The sequence below is a fragment of the Diabrotica virgifera genome, chromosome 1, assembly GCF_917563875.1.
Source record: "Diabrotica virgifera virgifera chromosome 1, PGI_DIABVI_V3a".
Lineage (NCBI taxonomy): Eukaryota > Metazoa > Arthropoda > Insecta > Coleoptera > Chrysomelidae > Diabrotica > Diabrotica virgifera.
The window spans coordinates 112,414,385-112,427,327 of NC_065443.1; the positions used below are offsets into that span (position 1 = coordinate 112,414,385).

Here is a 12,943-nt window from a genome sequence, read left to right on the forward strand (position 1 = left end):
GGATAAATGGAAAACTAGCCATTTAATTCCAATTTTTAAATCTGGCGAAAGAGAAAATATAGAAAATTACAGAGGTATATCTAAACAATCGACCATTCCTAAACTACTTGACAAGTTGATTTATAACCATATTAGTTTTACTTGTCAACAATTAATAAATAATTATCAACATGGCTTTATGCACAAGAAATCCACAACTACAAACTTACTATCTTATGAAACATCTATTATCAGAGATCTGGAAAGAAAATGTCAGGTAGATTGTGTATACACAGACTTTTCAAAAGCCTTTGATAGGATTGACCACTACTTACTAAACTTAAGGCATATGGTTTCAGCGATCAGCTTTTAAAGTGGTTTGCTAGCTATTTAATAGGTCGCACACAAAAAGTCAAACTGGGTTCATTTATGTCAGATGCAATACAAATAAAATCTGGAGTTCCACAAGGTGCTCATTGCTCGCCCCTTCTGTTCAATCTATTTATTAACGACATAGGTGAATGTTTTAATCACTCTAAGTACTTGCTATTTGCTGATGATTTACAGATCTATCAAAGATCATGAAGATTGTAGTCTCCTTCAAAACGATCTCAATAATTTAGTTTAGTGGTGTAACAAAAACAGACTCTTTTTAAACGTTAATAAATGTCATTTCATTAGCTTCCACAAAGTTGCAAAAAAAATATCAATCATCATATGTCATCGACAGTAAAGCGCTCTTTTATGTTAAAACAGTAAAGGATTTAGGAGTAATATTCGATGAAAACTTAACGTTTGTGGATCACATTAACTATGTGACAGCAAAGGCTTCAAAAGTATTGGATTATATACTTCGCAGTTGTGCTGATCTTTCCCTTAATACAATAAAGGCTGTTTACTCATCATTGGTCATATCTATATTAGAATTCTCCTCTATTGTCTGGTCACCATTTTATAATGTTCATGCTGTTTGTCTCGAGAGAGTTCATAATAAGTTTTTAAGATTTGCAGCGTACAGATTGGGATATAATGTTATTGAACTAAACCACAACTATACCATCATCTGTAGTGATCTCAATTTGCACTCCTTAAAGACCATAGAATTATATTCTACAGTCTTTTATATAAATATATTTATCATATATTTATTTATAAACTATTAAATAGTGAAATCAATTGCCCTGATTTATTAAAATTAATAAACTTTAATATTCCAAACCATGATCTGAGCAATAATAACTTGTTCCATGTACCTCATCATTCAACAAACTATGGTCTTAACTCACCAATCGATAGAACTTTGAGTCGCCTGAATGATTTGGATATCGATTTATTCTCTTCTTCCAGTAGAGTATTTAAAAACTGACTAAAATCAATTTTTCCGGTCAGCACTTATGTTTAATGTTTAATATTATATTTTCAGTAGATTTGTTAATTTTTGCCATGGACAATGCTTTTGTATTATGTAATTTATTAACTTTTTATTGTCTGTAGTTAGTTGATTAATGTCGGTTTATATTATATTATTATTATGTATTGTCACTGCATAACGTGGATTGTGTGTATGTTAAATTTAGTTTTATTGTAATGTACTTACTACAGTTTTATGCTGTCACACTTTCATTTAATTAATTTTATTTTATTTTTTGTTTTTTTTTACTGTTTTACTGGACTTTACTACTACTACTTTTACTTCTACTTATTGTTTATATATGTATATTTTTTATGAAATTGGGGAAACCCGTAAATAAATAAATTAAATTAAAATTCTGTTCCTTTGTTGGAAGAATGTAAACATATAAACGGATGATGTCACGACGCGTTTGGCCTGGCTGGAATAATTTGAATTTTTAATCGTCTTTAGGGGCCAAACGAAAGCCAAACAAAACTTTTTTATCATTGATACATGTTTTAAATTATGTTCTGTTGTGATTTATCACATTTTTTTCAAATTTAAAATTTTATGCAAGTTCCCTATTTCGGCAATTTGATTTTCTTTGTTGACTTTTATTATCTGTCCCAGGTAGATATATTCACTTACTGTTTCTAAATTTATGTCGTTCAACATTATTTTTCTAATGTTCGGTGTCTTCGTCATTGTTTTTGTTTTTTCCAAGCTCATCTTAAGACCAATTTTTTCTGAAGCTTGAAATAGTTGCGTCATCATGGTCTCTAATTCTTCGAAACTTGTAGCTGTAGCGAATATTACAATGTCATCAGCATATCTCAAATGACTCAGTTTTCTTCCATTAATATTTATTCCTTTATCTGCCCAGTTAATGTCTTTGAACACGTCTTCTAGTCCCAGTGTGAATAGCTTTGGTGATATAATGTCTCCCTGGTGAACTCTTCTGCTGATTGGTATAGCTTTGGTTTTCTCATCTACAGTCAAAATCGTTTACAACGACACCGGCTATAACGTACAATTGGATATAACAAACAAAATAGTAGGACCCGTAAAATGACATATACAAAAAGCATTTATATTGCTTATAACGAACAAATCGGGTAAAGCATATATTTCTTGGAACGATGGCAGTTGAAATATTGGTTACAACATACATATCTGTACCTCGGCAAGATACAACATCCATTTTTTTCAATTATGACCGGTTTACACACTATATTAATAAACAATTAATAATATAATAAATAATATAAATAACAAATGCATGATTTAAATAATGACAATAGATACAATGTTATAATATAATATTGTTTCCACATCGCAATAACGCTTTTTGTTGGAAAAAGTTTAAAATTGCTTTAAAATTGGCTGTAAAGTTATGAAAATGGGCATTGTATTGTTGTATCTCTCCAATGTACCGATATTGGCAAGAAATGAAAAGGAAGGTTTTATTAATTTATGATTATGATGGTATTATGTACATCCGGGCTAGGTCCAATTGTAAGTCCTTTAAACACTAATTAGACCTCCTAGCTCCCAAGACGCCAAATGGTGTGATTTACATTATTTGGTGTTTTTAAAAATAAATAGTGTATGTATGCCTACATTTTTATAATACGAAAATGAGAACCCGTTATATTATGAGTATTGTTTATTGACTACCTGTACTCATTAAAATACATATTATTATATGTATCTATGTATGTACATATTTAGATTTACGTAAGTACAATAAACACATATGTTAAATATTATGTGTAATATGTTATAACATATTATAGGTATAGATTAAGTTACACATTTTTGCATCAAAAACTCACAACGAGCTGACTGTTGCTACCAGTGTAATATCGTTTATAGCAACCTGTTCGTTATAACATATATAACCGCTTACAGAGAACACTGGCTACAGCGTACACAAACCACCAGTCCCGTGAAGTTCGCTATAAACGGTTTTGACTGTATTTGTATTTTCATTGTAGCTTTCTTGTAAATAATATGTATGAGCATTCTGTATCGGGCATCCTGCAGTTGTTCATAGCTCTCTAATAGCCCAAAGTTCTATGGAGTCGAATGCCTTTTGAAGGCATTTGCATTCAACTCTGTTGGTTATTACTTTTTATATCTGCAGATATAATTCAATTTATGTATTAAAAGAAGTAAGTAAGTAAGTAAGAAGTAAGTAAGAAGTGTCTTCATTTTGCCTAGTAAATGTAACCATGTTGTCATGCTTAGTTTAGAGTTTATTAGAGTATAAAAATAACATTTTATTCTTAAATGTCCTATCCATCTGGGTATCTGTTCCACCTAATCTCTGAAGTAGACCCAGTGGTCAAAATGGACCAGAACGTTGTTCTGGTTCTTGAAATCAATGTTCCATTTCACAAAACGAACTTTTCCTACATTGTTCCAGTACAGACCTATTTACCTGATTTGAAAAGGAAATGTGTTCTGGTTTGTGAGTAAGTCTAATTCGACCAATGGGTAAACCAAATGGTTTTCAATAACGTAAAAGGCTTAAGGCACATATCCAAAACAGTGGTGCTTGCTCTGTGTAACTGATCCACATAGTGGATACGTTGGTGCTCCCGTTCGGCACTCACCCTCAGCGATCCAACTGGTGGCAGTTTATATGTAGAGGAGTGCATGCCATATCCATTGGAGCAGTTAGACGGAGCACCAACATAATGGATACATGCCTTTAGATTACATATTAAAAATAAAGGGACATTAGTTTTATGGAATTAAGGAATAAACTTACTTAAGTAATGCATAGGTTCCCAGTAATTGAAAGTTTCATCACAATCTGATATGTGTGACCATATTGCAGCACAAAATCTTGCTGATAGAAGTGTTTTAAAGGCTGTATCGCTTGCTGGAAATATTAAGCCGGGACTGGTACTGGTTGAAACTTCTACTGGTTTACTAAAAGTATATATTGTATAGAATTAGAATTAAACATCTCATTACTAGCACTTTTAACCCTACTTACTTTGGTGGTGGTTTTTGAGGTTTTTTGTGACTTTTATCGCGGGATTCCCTACGAGTTTGTTGCGGTGCATTTTGTCGAAGCCTAAAAGACAACTGGCTCTTCGTCATTCTGTTATTATTTTAAAGAAATCGGTATCACATCATCAATTACCAGTCTGTTATCTTTTTTTTATCTTGTAATTCTTGTAAAAATATTAAAATTGCTGTTGTGACATGTTGTGAACAATTAGTCTTCTTCTTTTTGGTGTCACTGGGTGTCACTTTGATGTGCTTTGTTGAACTACTGAGTTTAAGAACTACTGTGTTTTATTATCTTTTGATGAACACTACTAACTCAATTCAATAAAACACATTTTTTCGAAAATTAATAGTTTAAAATAGTGATATTAGATTATTATAGCTATAATTGTCTACAATCTTAGTAGAAAAATCACCAACAATATCCTCAGAATTGCCAAAAAGATAGATCTAATATTACCTAATAAAAGAAGAATATGAATTTTAAGGTTATAAATGTGTTTACCATTTTTTTAAAAATAATTTAATAAAAAAGTATAAAAATGAATCTGTTACCCAAGTCCAAAGAACAGTTCAGCCAAAAAGAGTACTGGGATACATTTTTTAAGAAAAGAGGAAATAAAGCATTCGAATGGTAACACATCTATAAATATCGTCTTAATATTTTTTTTACAATTTTTTTGTAGGTATGGGGAATATCCTGAGTTGTCACAATATTTACATAAGTATATTAAAAAACAGGATGATATTCTTATAACAGGATGTGGTAATTCCACCTTAGGTAGAGATCTTTATGATATTGGATATAGGTATGTTATATTGCAGAAATTTCAAATATAATTTTATCTTCAGAATTAAGCCATGAAGCTGTTAGGCAGGCCACACATCAAAGAAACATGAAATGTAAATCACGTTTCATGGAAATAAAACACTGCTAAATAAATAAATGTCCGGCCATTTATGAAACTCTCTGAAAATAAAAATGTTTTATGAGCATGAATCACACTCTTTCATGGGTAGGCGGACTTCAAGATTTGTTTAGCTGTGTTTTATTTTCATGAAACGTGTTTTACGTTTCATGTTTTACGTTACATGTTTCGTTGGTGTGCGGCTTACCTTAAAGTGAATATTCACTCATCCAAGATACTTCTTCTAATTTCTGTTTTTTTAAGAATCCACTCTTGTCTTGTGAGTTACACCTAGTCACATGCCCCCATCTCTTGCTGTATTGCTCATTCATAGATACACCAGTGTATTCTACTGTAAGTACCAGATCAATTAGAATTTTTAACAGGTTAAGTGCTACATACACCCAATTGGGTTGACAAGAGTACCTCCTGCTGGTGCCAAAACAAACTCGTGTGAACAGCTCAGGAGTGAAAAAGCTATATTTTCTTTATTTATTATCAACCTCTTATTATTATTAAAACAAACTCTTCTGAACAGCTCAGGAGTGAAAAAGTTATATTTTCTTTTATTATTATCGTAGAACAACTTTACAAATACCATTCAGTTTCTCGTGGCCATGGCAAAACCAGGATACTATACCTTGTTTTCAAACTAGGAGAAGTAGTTCAAATTTACTGTGTTTTAATGCTTGTTTGTAGTTGGTCCAACTGCAGGCAAGTTTACTCCACTAACTTATGAAATTTTGACACCATTTATATTTATCAAATTTTGACACTAATGGCATTTAAAATTGATATGTTAATTAAGTTATATCTGCAATTTTTTGTGTTTTCTGCATTTTTCCTTTAATTATTATATTTTTAGTCTGTATTTATATAAAAAAAACAGTTTTTTTAGAACTCTTTAGTGACATGTTAGTATAATATAACATTTATGGATTACTGTCGCAGGCCAACATGATCAACAAAAAAAAGAAGATTAATCTGGTGATATTTCTAGTGACATTATTGGTTGTGAATCTATCTTTTGAGTTTACTACTCCTGGTTTAAAAACGGGTATAGTACATTGAAACTTGATCAGCCAAACGGGTAAATGTCACCCTTTTTTCTGAAAATTAAATTCATGTTCACCTAGGTGGGTGGACAAAAATATAGCTGATTCAAATATATTATTTATTTATTTATTAAGATTATGAAAAAGTCAAATTTTGAATAATCTGCCCCTTTCGATATCTACCCCAAAATGCCAAAATCTTAACAAAACCCCACATAAATTTCTAGTCAAAAAGTAACACATTTCATTTTTATATACTCTAATATTCAACTAATATGTTTGGATGGATGCTATTATGTACCAGCCCCTTCTATATCGTTAGACCCAAGAATATTTTCATTTCTTTATACATACTACTTCTTCTTGCAGTATTATTTTGTAGATACATTTGAGAATTTTTGTTTGTTTCTCTTACCATTAATTCAATTACATCTTCAGATATAAATAATTGAAAATAATCAATGTGTTTTGTTGTTGTTCTGTGATGCAAAACATTCGTTTTCTCCTTGCTTGTTAAGTAAAATTTTTGTTGATTAGAATATGAACTTCACTGGCATTTTCAATAACATCTTCACCTGCAGATAAATCACTGTCATATGGGTTATTGTTAGTGTGACCAACTCCAATTCAGTCGAATTCGGGACAAGGCTGAAAAAAAACCTGAAATCCGGGAATTTTCAATGAAAATCGGGCCATTTTTTTAATATAGAACTTTAATATCGTAATTTTATTGATTAGGCAAAGAAAGAAGTCTTCGTCTGTTCAGAAGACCATAATTAAAATACAGAAACTAAAAAAGTCCACAGTTTGAGGTTTCGTAGAACTATAATACCACGATATAAAATGCATGTCTTTTGGATGTGGAATTAGTATTACACTCTAGAAATTGTCGACTTTTTTCGTCCCACCAATTCACTTTGATGTAAATTCTTAGAAGAATAACGTTTTCAAAATAGAATTTTACCAAATCGCCGAAAATTCGGATGGCCCGTAAGCCTTGTCCGGGACACGACTTAGTAATTCGGGCCATGTCCCGGATTTTTCGGACTAGTTGGTCACACTAGTTATTGTCATTTATCTTTATAACGTTTTTGTCATATTCTGGCAAATTATATTGAGCACATACCAGGATTGCAAAGATCTCGGACTGAAAGACTGATGCATGAGAGCCGAGAGCCTAGCTAGACTCAAATCTGACTCCACCTCCATACACTCCAGCACCTACCCGCTTATCCATTCTGGACTCATCTGTGAACCAGGTGAGCCCATTCTGGCAGACTAATGTGAGTTCTCGTTCAACCCACTCATCCTGGTCATCAAATTGAACCAAGAAGGAGGATGAGAACATATAGGTGTACACTCTCCTTTAAATGTTTTTTTGGGAACATAGATTTGTTATTACATATTCTATTTACATAGGCATTAGGTCAAAACGTAGTATTGGGACCTGTAATAGAATCGCCGGTCATATTTTTAAATTTTAATGACAGATCTCTTCTTACTAATTTAATTAATAAATTATTGGTGTACACGTAATTGGGAGGAAACAAGCAAAAATTTGAGTTTTGTTGACCACCCCTTTGAAAAGACACAGAATATTTTAAGTTTATGGAAAAAACTAACATCTGGTACTTAACCTATTAAACTACTACTTATGTTAGCTCTTTTGGTTTATGGTCAGGGTCTGAACCATCCAACATTAGGTCACTCCTAGCAGTGGCGGCTCGTCAGAGGAGGCAAGGGAGGCTCAGCCTCCCTATAAATTTTTTACACACTCTATACTGTTTTGTTTATCATGAATCGCGAAAACAACAATTACTCTCACTATTATACAACGTATAAATTCCATATTATCACTAATTATCCATACGTACGGAGCATTAGCATTAGAACGCATGATCGCGTCTCAGTTTTATTACATATTATTATTGTAGGCACGACCCTGGGTTATCCCGAGATGCACGAACGGAGCCGAGAAGCCCAGCATTCTCCGTTGTTAATGCTCCGTGCAGCGCAGCAGGCGTTTAAGGAGAGCCGGTCTCCTAACAGTGGCATTTACGGCGCCATCACACGCTGCCCGGAGATACACCAAGGGAGGCAGTGTAGCTTCTCAGCTCCGTTGGGTGGTTGGGTGCGTCTCGGGACAACGAATTTTAGGGTCCTGACTAAAAATAATGAAAAATCTAAAAGTGCGAATTTTGTTATAAAATTTGGTATGTGGGATTATAATAATATTTGGAACAACTTGCTCAAATAACTTTTTCCGATATCTCTAACTCAAAGCAAAATATAGGTAATTTATCGTGTTTTTGAATTCGCAGTAGGCCGCGTTTAGAATTAAAAAAATTCAGTAGAGTATCTTAAAAAATTTGAAGCTTCATTATGTATGGACTGCAAAACTTCAAATCTGTATTTATTTTGATATGCATAGGTATCTATTTACAAATAGATGGAATTGTTAACAAATAAACACACAAACTTTGGTATTAAACTTTTACTATTAGACTAACTATTTTTAAAATGATGATATCATGAAATTATGAATTAGGATGATATTATGAAATGTAAATAAAAATGGTCAAAAGATGGGGCCTTAAATTACATTTTTTGGCGCATTTTTTTGCTAGTGCAAATTTGTCTAGATATTTTACAGTTAGGTATAGCCTCCCCTATTGTAAAAATCACGAGCCGCCACTGACTCCTAGTGTAGTGAATGCAAGTCATCCACCTGGCCTGCTTGTCAATCTGACTGATATCCAAGATACTTAAGGTATCAAATTACCCCAAGCACTTGAGCTGTGAGGAATTTTTCTTGGATGTCAAGCCCTTAGTGAGATTGTATGCTGGGTAGCTCCCACAAATTTCCTAAAACATCTAGAAGTAGCATGTTCACCAAATCCTAGCTGTTTGATGTTCTCTAAAAGGACATTGAAAATGATGATAGTCTTTATCATTATTAATATATATTTATATCTGTATTATCATTGCCCATTTCTCCTTTCGTTGCATCAGAATAACAAGGTTCTATCTGCCATTTTTGTCTAAACTGAGATTTTTATGTAACATGATTCTATTTAACATATTCTCTGTATGTAACAAGGTTCTAACTGAAATAAAAACAGTCAACTAAGTACACAAGGTCCTATTTGCAAGAACTTAAGGTGTTTATAAGTTAACAACAAGAGTTTATTAATAACTTGAAGTTGTTTTATCATAGACTAATTGTTAAACAAGGGTAATAATAATAATAATATCGTATGGCATTTTTGCCGGGGAGATCCTTTCGGATAGTTCCAGCGCCAATTACATCTTTAACCCTGTTTCAAGTAACTAGTGTTGATGTACACTAGCCCAGGGGGACCGACGGCTTAACGTACTCTCCGAGGCACGGTGAGACGGCTTGTGTCATTCGCTTATGTGTTGGACCGTAAAAAAGTTAGGTACTTTAACAATTAGCCATGTTTTTCATCAATACAGGGTGTTTTTCAATAAGTATGGCAAACTTCAAGGGGTAATTCTACATGAAAAAATAATGACAGTTTGCTTTATAAACCTATGTCCGCAAATTCTTCGTGTCTGAGATAAGGGTGTTGAAATTTCTCTTACAAACTGAAGATTTATTTATTGCTTTAAAACCGGTTGAGATATGCAAATGAAATTTGGTGGGTTTTAAGACTTAGTTATTGTACATTTTTTGACATACAAGCAGGAATTTAATATTCATCATTGGCGCGCATATGGGCAATATGACGGCTCATATTACCCGTATGGGCGCCAATGGTGAATATTAATTTCTTGTATGTCAAAAAATGTACAATAACTACACTTCTTAAAACCCACCAAATTTCATTTGCATATCTCCACCGGTTTTAAAGCAATAAATAAATCTTCAGTTTGTAATAAAAATTTCAACACCCTCTATCTCAGACACGAAGCATTTGCGGACATACCGTTTATAAAGTAAACTGTCATTATTTTTTCATGCAGAATTACCCGTTAAAGTTTGCCATACTTATTTAAAAACACCCTGTATTGATGAAAAACATGGCTAGTTATTAAAGTACCTAACTTTTTTATGGCCTAATATAAGCGAATGAATCAAAAAACAAAATGTTGAGAAAACACGATTCAGTATTTTATAAATGCTAGAATATTCCACAGGGTGATGCGAATTTTGTGAAAAGACACAGTTTGCTTGGTACACCCGGTATACAATGAAAATTTAACTGTTTAGCAACAATACTCTTACAGCGATAGTGTTAAAGAATAAGGCTATAATATATTAAAAAATTACTTAAATCGGACAACAGGTTCAAGAAATTCGAAACATAAAAAATGACCCATTTTTAAGGTGTCCGGTTAATTTTGCACCCCAGTGTATATATTAAGTAATTTAATTATGTTTTTTTAATTTACATTGTTAAAACATACAAAAGTGGCGATAGTATTAAAATAAATACATAACATAGAAACTTTAAACAGTCATAACTAAAAATGGCACCTGAGGCAGTTAGAACTTTGTTATTCCAACGCAATGTTATGTTGTGCTCAGTCATCTAATTATGTTGCACCAGATGATTCTAGCTTTTGTCATATTAATTCACTTATTATTATCAACTTATTCATTTATTGGCTGTATTCTACATTTTCCCAATGTTCCTAGACCCTTCCCAGGACCATTAAACATTATAATAGAAAAACATTTTATTAACTAAATAATTCTAAAATTGCAGTGGTATAACGAATATTGATATTTCACAAGTAGTAATAAGGCAGATGTTATCACAAAATGAAAAGCCAAGAAGTAATTTAAAATATATACAAATGGACGCCTTAAACATGACATTTGACAATGAACAATTTAGTGTGGTCTTGGATAAAGGTACCTTAGATGCCTTAATGCCTGATGATTCAAAAGCAACGATAGAGAATATCAAGAAATATTTCAATGAGATTTTAAGAGTATTAAGAGTTGGAGGAAGATATATTTGTGTATCTTTGCTTCAGGAACATATCTTGAAATATGCTTTGGAATATTTTCCTTCCAATAACTTTATGTTTCGGATCGTGAGGTGTTTTGAAGCGGAAAGGAAAGCTATTGAAAATGGAGAAAATTCCTTGCCTGTATTTATTGTAGTATGTACAAAGTTCAAGGCACTAATTCAGAAGGTAGGTAGTTGCCACTTTCGCTGCCATCTGTCGCCAAAAGGTATTTTGCATGCATGAGTCAGGTGCCACTGTCGCCTTCTGGCGTTCACAAATTGTGGAAATAAATAGGTTTTTGCCGGTTAGCCCTACGCATAATTACTTCTTGTTGTAGAGACACCTAGGTAAAGGTTCAATTCATACATTTTTTACTCTGGTTTTTTATCGGAAGTTTTTTAAGTCCTGAAATAAAAGTAATATACAGTCTTCAAATTTCGTATTGGCTCCCTAATAATGTTACTGAATATATATGTGGCACTAATAGGGAGTAAGTAATAAGTAGGTGGCAGCGAAAGTGTTAATAAAAAATGTTTAATAAATGAATTCCAACATCATGAATAGAACTAAGCCACATGTGGTTTTAGGTTTTAGAATTAAATTTAGGTTCTGCAGATAAAATGCACAGATGCAGTAATCCCAGTGAACTACTAGCTCAGGTTCGAGATGCACAAAATGCAGCATTTATTTGTTCAGGTTTAAAAAGGACATCTATAGCTGAAGAAAGTGAAGTAGTGTTGGAACTTTTTGAACAAGGTTCATCAGGTACTCGGTTTACAGTATATGTAGTGGATATTCCGCAACAGAAAGATTTCTCTAAGTATGCAGCATTTATTGTCCCAGAAGGAAGGTAAGAATTTTTTTACATGTTACAATTCAATTGTTCTTAAAAAATAAAGAAATGAGAAGTCCCAAATCCGTAAATCTTAAACCTCTCGTGGAACCAATTTCTGGTTATTTTCTTTATCTCTGCCTTTTACAATTTATAAGCCAAGGAGACGACGAATAAAGAAGACTAAAAGGACTCTACAATTTGCAGTCACATTTCATCTACTCGTCTAGGAAAAATATTACAGTGAAATTGGTTCCGTGTACTCACAATCTGAGTAAACTGGGAGAATGAAAGACGGCTTATATTTCATTTCGGTTCAGTGATGATGAATCATCTCCTTACGTACGTTTCAGTCTTCCCAGACCTCATCAGAGGGGCTACATGATCACCTCTGAATCGGAACGAAACCAAGCTAACTAATTTAAGCCGAATTATGAAAATAATTCATGCATCGGACGCTCTAGCGACATCTATTTAAAGAAATGAGAAGTCTCAGATCCGTAAATCTTACGAAAAGGACTCTACAATGTGCAGTCACATTTCATCTACTTGTCTAAGAAGTGTGAATGCATATCGTAGAGTCCTTTCGTCGTCTGCTAGTCTTATAGGTAAATTGTAAAAGGCAGAGATAACGGAAGTAACCAGAAATTGGTTCTTGGTTCAACGAGAGGTTTAAGATTTTCGAATCTAGGACTTCTCATTTCTTTAAATAGATGTCGTTACAGCGTCCAATGCATGAATTATTTTTATAATTCTGCTTAAACAGACA

General features: G+C 32.9%; 2 protein-coding genes across 4 annotated transcripts in view; one reads left to right on the forward strand and one right to left on the reverse strand.

The window, feature by feature from the left end:
• The window catches only part of LOC114331172 (alpha-1,2-mannosyltransferase ALG9), a 43,172-nt gene extending 38,547 nt beyond the window's left edge, over window positions 1–4,625 (reverse strand). For all 3 annotated transcript variants that reach the window (XR_007700279.1, XM_050658932.1, XM_050658923.1), the window contains exons 1-2: window positions 4,380–4,625; window positions 4,149–4,312 (exon numbers count right to left, since the gene is read on the reverse strand). Coding sequence is in view for 2 of the 3 variants with exons in the window: in XM_050658932.1 (XP_050514889.1) it covers window positions 4,149–4,312; window positions 4,380–4,486 (271 nt within the window). In the remaining variant the exon portion in view is untranslated. The remainder of the gene's footprint in view (window positions 1–4,148; window positions 4,313–4,379) is intronic.
• A 110-nt stretch (window positions 4,626–4,735) lies between these two features.
• LOC114331171 (eEF1A lysine and N-terminal methyltransferase homolog) overlaps window positions 4,736–12,943 on the forward strand; it is a 34,036-nt gene continuing 25,828 nt past the window's right edge. Inside the window, exons 1-4 of the mRNA XM_028280666.2 lie at window positions 4,736–5,030; window positions 5,083–5,205; window positions 11,093–11,528; window positions 11,930–12,192. Of these exons, the coding sequence (XP_028136467.1) occupies window positions 4,939–5,030; window positions 5,083–5,205; window positions 11,093–11,528; window positions 11,930–12,192 (914 nt within the window). The 5' untranslated portion in view covers window positions 4,736–4,938. The remainder of the gene's footprint in view (window positions 5,031–5,082; window positions 5,206–11,092; window positions 11,529–11,929; window positions 12,193–12,943) is intronic.